General features: G+C 32.2%; 1 protein-coding gene across 1 annotated transcript in view; it reads left to right on the top strand.

Moving 5' to 3' along the window:
* The window catches only part of NFU1 (NFU domain protein 1), a 58,289-nt gene extending 57,234 nt beyond the window's left edge, over positions 1–1,055 (top strand). The window contains exons 3-4 of the mRNA XM_089829976.1: positions 146–302; positions 419–1,055. Coding sequence (XP_089686102.1) covers positions 146–302; positions 419–610 — 349 coding nt within the window. The 3' untranslated portion in view covers positions 611–1,055. The remainder of the gene's footprint in view (positions 1–145; positions 303–418) is intronic.
* The last annotated feature ends 11,318 nt before the right edge of the window (positions 1,056–12,373 follow it).

Raw genomic sequence — 12,373 nt, 5'->3', positions numbered from 1 at the left:
TGTGCCCCCTCATCTTTATCTTTTCACTAGGCATTTAACCTTAATTGAATCAGCATCATCTCATGCCATTCTTGTGGAGTTTACTCTAACTAGTAAATAATACCTTTTTAATGATATTTTAATATATTTATTAAACTTCTAATAGTTGCACTTTGAATGATACTATAGGGGCATGCGGGACATGTCCCAGTTCAACAACCACAATGAACATGGGAATTGAAAGAGTTTTGAAGGAGAAATTTGGAAATGTACTGAAAGAAATTCGTCAAGTTGATCAGCAAGACATGGGTGCAACAGTAGTGGTACGAACATTAAACTATTGCACATTTGTTGAAAAATACATTACTTGATAAGATATCTATAGTTTAGTTTCTAGCCAACATGTTCTAATAATTCATTAATGTTACCCACATTGCAGTCTGTTAATTCTCATTTGGACATGCTGAGGCCAGCAATACATAATTATGGCGGCTCCATAGAAGTGATATCTGTTGGGGATGGCGAATGTCATGTAAAATATAGTGGTCCGGGTCCAATTGGCATGGGTGTTCAAGCTGCCATCAAAGATAAGTTTCCTGATATAAAGAATGTTGTTTTACTAAATCCTTGATATTTCATTTCAGTATGGTGGAGTACAACTATAGATCTTCAGCAAGATATTTTATCAAAGAAGCGTGGTGCTTATCCATCAATGACTAACACTCCAGAAAAATACAACATTTCAGATGTTTAGTTTGGTGTGCAACTGCTTTCTGGCATTCGACACCATAGAGCTACCATTGATCGCATGCATGCATTTGTAAAGAACACTTGTCCTTCAAATAATGTTCTTATTGTTACTAGTGATTTTCGATTTATATTGATATGAGCCGTCAGAAATACTGTCATCTAAATGAGATCATTGTTTCAGAATTATTTTCATTGAAATGAGATCCTTGTTAGTCTTCAAAGAGATGGTACAAAGAACTTTAGGTTCAGATTGTATTTAACATTTTTGTGAAGTGTGAGATCCTACGTGATATTTTTAGATGAATAACATGGAAAGATTTATGCAAGCTCGCAAGACAAATTTAAAGTACTTGCCATCTAATCTGCTGCAAGTTTTCATTGCATTATGTTAACATTATTTTTGTGAGATCTGGGGTTTAGAAAAGTCGTGAACATGATAGGGCCTAATATTGAAAGTGATGGGAATGGTAATATGGTTAATTGCCTGGTTTATTATGATTAAAATTTCCATTAATTAGGCCTTATGACATTTTTGTAGTCTGCTAGTGGAATTCCTGTGCAATGAAATTAAATAATAGTGGCCACACTAGCTGGCATGAATGAACAATGACGTGTAAACAAAAGTAGTATGCTTGCATTTGGAATAATGGTGACCACCTGCATTCCTATGAATAAAATTTTCAACTGAATCTCTAGGCCAAATATAAGTAGGGCTCACTATTTGCACATGAAGGTAAGACAAACTTATTGCGGTATCTATTTGTCTGTTCCCATTTCTCTGTTAAAACTTAAAAGAGCAAACTAAATACAGATTTTGAAACATAAACAGAGATTCAACACAAAACACTAAACACCAGTTTTATACTGGTTCACCATAAAATAATTACATCCACTTGCAAGCAGGGCAGTAGCTTTATTAAATTGTTTAATGATATCTTACATACAATAGATCAACAACGTGCTTTTAGAAATAAACACAACAGCATTATCGGGAATGCAAAGTGCCAAAAGATTGTTACAGGGAAACCAAGCGACTGTTGGATTTCACATCCAACACTCTGTATTATTCATAACCAATGTATTCTTCATATGTAAGTATGTTTAAGAAAACATTCAATCTATGACTGACTTGTTATTTAATGTGTACACTACAAAAAGAGAATACTGACAGTCATGATACAACATTTGAAATTGAAAGTCAAAGCTGATAATGATGTTAACCATCACGTAGCATTTAATTTCCATCAATGATCTTGAAGAATATCAATATAAACATCATGAGTTTCACAAAATATTAATGTTTAATGTGGGATTTGTCGACTCACACAAATTTGAGCCATTTGTAGTCAATGGACTTGAGGATATAAATGTGTATCATACTATCAAGAATTTTACAAAAGCTTGATGTTATATATGGAATGTATCAACTTGCTCAAACGTGTGCCATCCTGATGCAGCCATCGTAGGAGGGTCCTTAATAAGAACAATCGAAGCTGTGCAACAAGAGTCACACAAAGGAAATAACAAGGAATTGAGAGAATGCAAGATCAGATGTTCTCTTTATCATGGATTCATGAATTCAAATACAATTGACCAGCAACATGCAGGCTTTTAAAATAGGTATATTGGTTTAATTACATATCAAATCCTGATTTTCTTTCTTTTTGAACCAATCCAAGGATTATTCTACTCCTAAGGTCCTTTAACAAGGAGCAAATACATCCATATGTAGGACATTTGCAAGCAACAAGTTGGCCAAGAAAGATCACATTCCCCAAGGTGAGAAAGCACAATACTAAACATAGGTCAGGGCCCAAATCATGGACTCCACTAAGATTTGAAATGAAGTGTAAAACCATAGGAAGGTTGGCCAAGAGTATAGGAACATTATGAGATGAGTCAATTAGATTCGTAAAGCAAGGAACACATTTGCAAGATTGGAAAACTCCAACTAACTGAGAAATGCGACGAACAAATAGGTCTGACCAAGAATCCAAGAGAACACCAAGAAGAATTAGATCCAGATGCAAACATAAAGAAAGATTAAACATGATGCTAGGAATGTGCAACCATGTTTGTATGAGGAAATGAGCCAACATAGAATGATGTTGAAAGAAACACAAAAACTACACTGAACAAGAATAAACTGAAAGTAGATGTTGGTTGATGCAAGATAACAAAGAACCAAGGATGACCTTGCACCAGACACCCATGGTTAATTGAAAAGCTTGTCTCTTACTTTGACGAGGCTAGATGGAAACCAAGATGGTTTACCTCAGTTTGAGATATCCAAGAAGAATCTTCAACTAGTATGTTCTTCTATGTCACAAGATATTCAAAGTACTATCTACCACTTGTGCTAGTTCTACGATCCAGAATGTCTTAAATCTCACCCAATTGATGTGTAGGAAAGTGTTGCTCCACATCAAGTCTACTATCATCATTGATTGTTACTTCATGATATTTATATAGATCTGCAATGTGAACATATGTGATATGTCGATAGTACTCGATTGTTCATATTCATTGCTTGAATCAAATTTTGTTAAGGTCCTCCAAGGTCCAAACTTCCTCATCTTCATTTTATTGTATCTTCCAACAAGAAATCTCCCCTTTCTCAAATATACCATTACCTCAAGCCCAACTTAAAATTATATCTATCTCCTCTTCCCACCTACTTTCTCCTTATACTTTTGGTTCATGTCTACCAAATGTTGTTTTACTTAATTATGTAAGATTTCATATGTTCAACAAATTCCTCTACTTCAACACTCCTTTCTATCCTTGTGACTGATGTCTCTTGATTCTAGTACACCCTTAGGATTCATTCTTATAGCAATCTCAAATGGTGTCTTCCTTGAACTTTGGTTTTCTTAATTGTTATAGGCAAACTCTTCTTGATCACGCATCAAATTCCAACTTCTAGCTTTCTCTCCAACCAAGCATCTTAACAAATTTCTCAAACTTTTGTTCACTAAATCTGTGTATCCATATGTTTGTGGGTGAAATATAGAATTAAACATCAATTTTGCCTTCATCTTCTTCTAGAGTTTCCTAAAAAAACAACAAACTTAGTATCCCTAGTTGGAACAATACTTCTAGGTAACCCATGCAATTTTATAACCTCTTTGAAAAATAGCTCCACTACATGCATCTTACAAGGTATGAAATGTGTCATCTTATAAAATCTATCCATTACCACAAATATAGAATCATTTCATCTTTGTGTCTTAGACAATACAAGTATGAAATCCATCCTTATGTATTCCTAACTTTTTTTCGATATTGTCAAAAGTTTGTACGATCCCACATTCTAACTAATCCCTTTTGCAACTTGAGAAACTCCACAATTTCAACAAATTTTCTTAAATCTTCATGAATATGAGGTGAAAAGTAATTCTCACTTGCAAAACCACTATATTGTCAACACTAAAGTGGCTCACTAATCCACCCTACACTTTTCTTTTACCAAATTGTACCTTACATAATCCCTAGGTAGCAGATATTTGAGTTCACTTAAATAACGTCGTGTTCTAAATGAAATAATCCAAACACTTTCTTTGGTCTACTACAAAGGTTGTTTCCAAGCTTTCCAAGGTTCAACAAAATCTGGGTCTTTTACATACAAGGTGTTCAATTCATCAAATACTAGTACCTCAATTCTCATCCCTGTCAGTAAATTTCTTCTCATCCTCAATGCATCAACTACTATATTTGAGTTACCATTCCCATGCTTTAGAACACCAGAATAACTTTGCAAGAATTTCACCCTTCTCCTGTATCATTGATTCAACTTACCTTAACTTTTCAAATATTTCAATGCTTGATGATTCATGAACAATACAAACTCCTTAGGAAACAAATCTAGTGTCTCCATTTCTTCGAGGCTTGAACTATGGCATAAAAGTCTTGATCATACAACGAGTATCGTCTATTTACATCATTCAACTTTTCACTAAAATAGATATTGATAAGGTTTCCTTCTTGATGTAACATTGCTCCAATTACATTCATAGTTGCATCACAATCAACCTAAAATACTTCACTAAAATTAGGTAGGGCTAGCATAGGTTGTCCACTTGAAATCTTTATGATATTCTCTTATGGTCTCAATCATGAGGGTGCAAACTAAACTAAAATTTCTAATGAGCTTATGGTAGGAACTAGCTAATCTATAAAATGATCTTACCTCTCAAGTACTTTCAAGTGTAGGTCACTCAACAATAACTCTTGCTTTCTCAGTGCCCATCTTCAATACATCCACATATATTACAAATCCTAAGTATACTTGTTCTTCCTTCACAAAAGAACACTTCTTGATTTTTATCAACAACTTCTATTCTCTCAACGTTTGCGACACTTGTCTCAAATGCAATAAATGAACCTTATTTATGTTATTGAAAATTAGAATGTCATCCAAATATACAATCACAAACTTACCCAAGAATTTCTTCAATACCTCACTCATCTAACTCACGAAAGTGTTTGGTGCATCGGTAAGTCCAAAAAGCATCACCAACCATTCATACAATCCTTCATTCATCTTGAATGTAGTTTTCCACTCATCACCTTCTTTGATCTTGATTTGATGATTTCCACTCTTCATGTATGCCTTTGTAAATTATTTGGTTCTACTCGAACAATCCATTATATCACCCATCTTAGGTAAAGAAACCTATACTTTAATGTGATTTAGTTTATAGCTCTAGAATCAACACACATTCTTGAGTCTCCATTCTTCCCGAGTGCTAATATTGTAGGCACTAGATAAGGACCCAAAATTTATCTGATAAAACCTTTCCTTAACAATTCTCACTCTTGTTAATTTAGTTCCTCATTTTCTATTGGTGTCATCTACTATATAGCTTTATTTAGAAAACTATTTCCAAGAATTAGATCCATATAATGACTAATACTTCTCACAAGCAGCAATCCATCTGTATTATATGAAATTATATCCTCATATTCTATCAACAATTTCTTTGGTTGTCTTTTTAATTCCAAATTGTATTCCTTAGGGATCAAAGCATAATGCATACTTTAATTTCTCAAATCATCCAAGAATTTTCTTCCTTCAGCCAAGAAAACTCTAGGGGAAACAACACAGTAGCTTCCCAAGCTAACTTCGTGCACCTACAGTTCCTAATAAGTATGTCAAACTTTGCCGATAATTTGTGTAAGCCTATGTAGGTGAGTGAAGAGCTTAAAGCTAACCTTTCAGCTTTCCTGCATTTACAAAGCTCTCTGTAGAACTCATAGAGTGCAAGGTGGTCTAAAATTTCTCTTAAAAAACATTCACCCAGAACTCACCACAAAACCCCCCCAGTTATTGTTACCTTTCAACCCAAAGAAAAACCTTTTTATCCAATTAGTAAGTGCTTTTGTGTCAACAAATATTCACTTTATAATGTGAACCCACCCACTTGGTGGAAAGGGTAACGATGGGGTCATTCTAATTAAAACACATTGCCCCTAGCAGAAACCAAAACCCCATGTTATTACACACTATTGACCCTAAATTAAGCATGGTCAACTCTATTACCATGCATGGTGACACATATTACCTTTGACCAAAGGCCACATTACCAACCATGGTAAACCCATTTACTTAGACAAATTTACCCTAAATCGGTTCATTTTCATCGTGTAGAAGTCACTCATAGAGTTGTCGACAAAGCTTCCTGCCGCCTTTGTCTTTGCCATTTCACACAACCTTGATCTTCTTCTGCATTTGAAGTGAGAACTCACGAAATAACAATATCTCATTGTTATTTATCATTAACTTAGTGTTTCCATGATTATCATGCAGGTTTCATTATATGTCTTTGGGGTTTCACCGTGAAATGATTGCATGTTATGTGAAAGAAAGTAATAATTTGACAAAATGGTAAAGAAATAGTGTAGAATGTCGATATAATCATTTTTTTCTATTATTTTTGTTGTGAATGTTTGTTGTATCTTGTAGGTTTTTGGCATAAATATGGGGTTTTTAATGTGCTTATAATATTCTTTGACATATTTATCGAATTCATTGATTTTACTTTATTTCAATCATTTTTTAAGGTTATGTTATGACTAATAACGTCAATGGAGGCAATCATTATAGGAAAAGGGAAATGGAAAAATGGGTTGAAGGGTTTGTAACAATTTAAGGGTTTTTAATCACTAAGTGTTTCAAGGGTTTTTTAATCATTGATTTCTGATGTGTTTTTTGCAAATGTTTGAAGTTCTTGTGTGCTTATAATTTTCTTTGAATGGTTTACCGAAATCATTTCTTATAGTTGTTATAATGTCATTCTTTTCAAGGCTCTCTTGCCACTAACAATGGCAATGAAATAAATTATTACAAGATGAGGGATGAGGGAAATGATAAATAGGGATTTCAAATGGTTTTGAAATATATAGATGAAATGTAAAAGGGATTCTTTGAAATGTGATTTGATTTTTGGTTAAGGATTTGTAATGATTTAAGGGCTTGCAATATTATTATTTTTTGAAGGGTTGCGAATTAAGAAATAATTAGTGTACAATTTTGATGTAAGCACTATTTTCTTTGGTGTTCTTTTCGAATGTTTGAAGTACCTTGTAGGTTTCGACATATTATTGGGGTTTTGTTTATGTTTATAATTTCCTTCAACATGTTTACCAAAACATTGTTTTTAGTGTTTTCAATCATTTTCTAAGGTTTCATAGCAGATAATAATGTTCATGAAGGAAATTATTACAGGGAGAGGGCCATGATTAATTGGGTTCTCAATTGGTTTTGGAAATATTAGATGAATTCTAAAATTGATTCTTTTATATGATATTTTATTTGTGGTTAAGGGCTTTGGGATGATTCAAGGGTTTGTAATCATTGAATGTACAACAATAGAAATAAATACTTAGTCGATATGATCAAGTAATTATCTACAATGTCCAAACTAAAGACTGATATTTTGTTATTCTTTTCTGATTCAATCATTTCATAATTTTATGTTTCAATCTTTCCACCTTCAAACCATTGCATGTAATGTGACATAAATAAATAATTAGAAGCAATGGTAAAGAATAGTGTACATTTTCGATTAAATGATTAGGTGTTGTTGTACTTTTAAAAAATCTCCACAATTTCTTCCACTCTTTGAAATAATAATTGATTTTTGATTAAGGGTTTTGGGATGTGATTCAAGGGTGTGTAATCATTGAGGTTAAAGGTTTATAATAATGGAAGGGTTTGTAATCATTGAGGATAGTTCCATGATGCTATAGAAATGCCATGACAATTATAGTTTTGGTAACTTTGAACAAACTTGGAGACCAATGCTAAAATCTCTTTCTCACGGTGTTTCGTATAGCATTTTGTATAATATTTTAAAGTTTTCTTTATTAATTTGTCATCGATGTATGCATTGTTCAGTTGACATAGACTATGTGCATTATTAAGTTGACATTGACTATTTGACTTGTTAAGTTCACATTGACTATATGCCCTATCAAGTTGATATGACTTGTTTGATCTGTGAAGTTGACATTGATTGTATGCATTCTTTAAAATTACAATAGATGAAATGTAAAAGGGATTCTTTGAAATGATAATTGATTTGCAGTTAAGGGTTCTAGAATGTGAATCAAGGACGTGTAATCATTTAGGTTAAGGGTTTATAATTATTGAATATCCAACAATAGAAACAAGTTAATAGTTGAAATGGTCAAGTAATTGTCTACATTGTCCTAAATAGAGAGCAATTATCTGTTGTGCTTTTGTGATCCAATCTTTCCACCTTCAGATGTTACATGAAAGAAATAATTAGAAGAAACGGTAAAGAAATAATGTACATTGTCAATTTAATCATTACTTGTTGTTTTACTATTTGTGTATTTTCATAGTTTCTCCCACTCTTCATTTAAAGTATGGAGATTTTCCTGTGTTCATTATTGTCTTCCACATACTATTATTCTTAAAAATTCAATGCCCAATCATACTTCCCACCACCCTTGTAGTGCCTGCCCCTAGTTTACATTCAATTATTATTGCCAAACTCTTTTAGGCCAATTTATGCTTGATGATTAGTAGCATTATCTTTTAGATTATTAGATATTATTTTCATACTCAGTTGATTATATGATGAGACTACTTGGTACTAGTTACTTCATGTATGTATGACAATACTTGGATGATGATTATTTATAGTGATTTCAGTTATTTGATGATGTTAGTTAGATGGATTATTTATACGTGTTTTCCTATGGATACTTACCCCATATTGCATGTGTATGGTGTGCGTGTATATTTTCTTTATGTATGATGTTTCTGATGTGGTTAGAGAAGGGAGTCATAGTCACCTGCTAGTCGGGATCTACATGATGCACCACTTCCTGCCATTGTCTGTTAAGTTTAAAATATGTGTTTATACATGCATGGATTTTATGTAGATTGCAGATACTGGGTATCAACTTTCCTGAAATGCTAGGATGAGCCTACCCTATTGCAATATCTCAATGGTAAGAGAGGGGAGATAATTTTTTGAGTCCAAATCCTAACCTTTAAACCAATTGTCCTAGCAAATTAGGACAAGTATTTGAAATAATTACCTTTCTAAATTTGTCGTATGACATAACTTTGTGATTATAACCCATGACTTTGATCTTGTATGTGGTATTTTATGATCAGTTTTCATATTTCGTCTTGTAGGTGTTTGGTGCTTTTTCTATTAATTAAGTTAAATTAAAAGATTAATTAATGATTTAATTTAATAGAAAATTATTATGATATTTTTAATATTTAATTATATTTAATTAATTGGGAAATTAATTTTAAAAAAAAAATAAATTCAAAGATAAATTTAAAGTGTAATAATATTTATTTAAGATAATAATAATATATTTAGGAGATCATTTTTTTAAATAAATGCTAAATATTATTATTACATAAGTTAATAAATATTTTATCAAAAGAATGCTCAAAAATTAAATAAAGAGTGAAAAAGAAATTAATTTATTAAAGATATTTAAAATTGCATAAAGTGTGCATGAATATTCAAAAAAGTTAATAGAGTTAAAAGATTGTGATCAATGAGTTCCCTCATGTGATCACACAATCAGTGCCTCGATTTTAGAGGAGAACTCCATATCAGAGATTGAGAGTTCTTTTCGTAGGGACAAGGGAATTTGGAAGAGGGGATTTTTCAGAGAGAAGGTTTTGAGGGAAGAGAATTCTCTCACAATTTTTGGGTGATTGCAAATTAGCATGAGGACCAAGTAGAGCCTCGTATTTTATTCACCCAATGAATTATGTTTCTTCGAAATTTATGTCTTCATCATGCTTGTTGAATCATTTGTTTCAAAAATTTTCTGTGATAAATCTTTCAATCTCTCATTGTGAATTACTGTTATTCATATGAATTCTTCTGAATACGAGGATTGAAAACTAGGAAACCCTCATTTCATGAATTGAATAGTTATTAATAGATTAGAATTAGTTTTGAAAAGAAATCAATTTTAAATTGAAAATTTGACCAGTTGATCTTGGTTTTCCTATCACACTGAATTTGCTATGTTTATAAATAAAAAAATATTAAAAAATTTATTATTGTGAGGGGTTGTTTAAGAAAATGTTATATAATAATAATAATAATAATAATAATAATAATAATAAAAATAATTTTGGAGGAGGTGGGGCCACCAATCCCCCACCTCCCCTTTTTACCCCCTCCCCATGGGCCTTAGTACTGCTTGTGGGTGTAGACTATACTACTGTCCGCAACAATAGTCAGCTTGCAGCCGCATGACAGTAGCCTGCGAAGGCCGACCAACGGGCCTAAAACACATTATTATTATGTGATTCTTTTTTTAAAAAAGTTGTTTTAAATGTTATTAAATTTAATTTGATTTAACATTAATTATTATTTATTAATAATTTTATTAATAGTTTTTATTATTATTTAATAATTTAATTAAGAATTAATAATTATTAATATAATTTTTTAAAAACATTTATTAATTAATTTAATTAAATTTAGTTTAATTAAGTTTAATTAAGAATAAATATTATCCAGTAAAGTTTTAAATTTATTTTATTATTACTATTAATGATTTTAATTTTTTAATAAAATTGTAATCATTTTATTTGAAAATCAATAATTATTATTTTAATAATTTAATTAAAAATTACCTTTAAATTATTTTAAAATATTTAACTTATAATCAGATAAGGGTAATTGTGCATTTTGTTCAAATACAAGAACTGGGTTAAATAGTAAGGGTTAAAATGTAAATCTTATGTACTCGAAAACTTACTTTAAAATGAAAACTTGACTTTACTATTGACTCAAACTATATGTTTTCAAAATCAAACCAAACTATGAAACTACACTATTCACTGTGTGTTGTCTTATGTTTTGGGTTTGGGTTGACTAGAGTGTTGACCAATCTTAGGACGTCTACCAGAGGCTCGGGAGTTCTGTGTTTGTGATATTATGATGATTTGATCTTGATCTTTTAACCTCAACCATGGTAATGTGTCTTATATGCTTTATTATGAGTTTGGTTATAATGTTCGTTATTGCTTTTGGTGTTCTTGTGTGATAACAAGATGAATGTTATGACATATTTGACTTAACGTTGAGTCATCAATCAGTTATTTTGGGATGCTTTTCAGTTGCTTGTAAGGAAATGAGGTGTATTTGTGAATTATCTTTTGATGCTTTCCAGTCACTTGTATAAGACTGAGGTGAATACTATGATTCTATGATTTGTACTTTTATGAGCTTAGGGTAGGTTATCTATATGTAATGTTGGGAATTGGCTTGCAATGGAGGTTGGGGCCCAAAGTTGCTACCAGGGTAACCCATTGTAGGTTATTTTAATAAGTGAAAACACTATACTAAATGAGAGTAAAATGAACCTGATAAGAGTCTTTGTCTTTCCTCACCCATGCCTTGAGTGCTAGTACATACTAGGATGGGAGTAGAGAGGATGCTTGGTTACGATCATGCATCATTAGTACGCCTTGTCAGTACGAAAGGATACTAGTGCCACATAGAGTCACTAGGGGGTCGGGGTCAAGTTAGACTGCCAGGCTAACTCTAAAGTTGATTCATACGATGACACTTTCCCAATTGCATAGTAGATTCCCTATGTGTATTTGTTTTCCCTTGGGTCTAGATGTCAATTTATCTTGGAACCTTTGAGTTAGATTACTTTTAGGGCTTTCCTTGACATAGATATTACTTTTGATTCTGGGATTGATATCCCATTTAGGACTTGAGACTATCTCCTCAACGTGGTGGGAGTGAACCTTTTTGGGTTACCACGAGGTCGGGTGGTAGTGCTTTTTAGTTTTACCATTGAGATCTGTCCATAGATGTCGTGGCTGGAGTTCCTTGTTTTGCATTTCCTTTCTTGCTATCTTTGTGTATTATGATGGATGATTATATCTTTATGATGGATGATTTCACTTATTGTTTTGTACTTTGCTTCATGGATCCTAAAAGAATGATGTAATCTATTTGATAAATGTATAATCTTTCAGCCTTTCATACCCTGTGACATGTATACTGGATGATTATGCATTCCGAATTTATTGCCAAGTGGCATTCAAAACAAACGTATATTATTTAAATGGACTTGGACTTGTAGTTATTCTTTTATGTGGATGTGTTAT

The sequence above is a fragment of the Cupressus sempervirens genome, chromosome 1 (genome assembly GCF_028749045.1).
Source record: "Cupressus sempervirens isolate cs-2001-9-10 chromosome 1, ASM2874904v1, whole genome shotgun sequence".
Taxonomy (NCBI): domain Eukaryota; kingdom Viridiplantae; phylum Streptophyta; class Pinopsida; order Cupressales; family Cupressaceae; genus Cupressus; species Cupressus sempervirens.
This window is presented reverse-complemented; position numbering and strand designations above follow the sequence as displayed.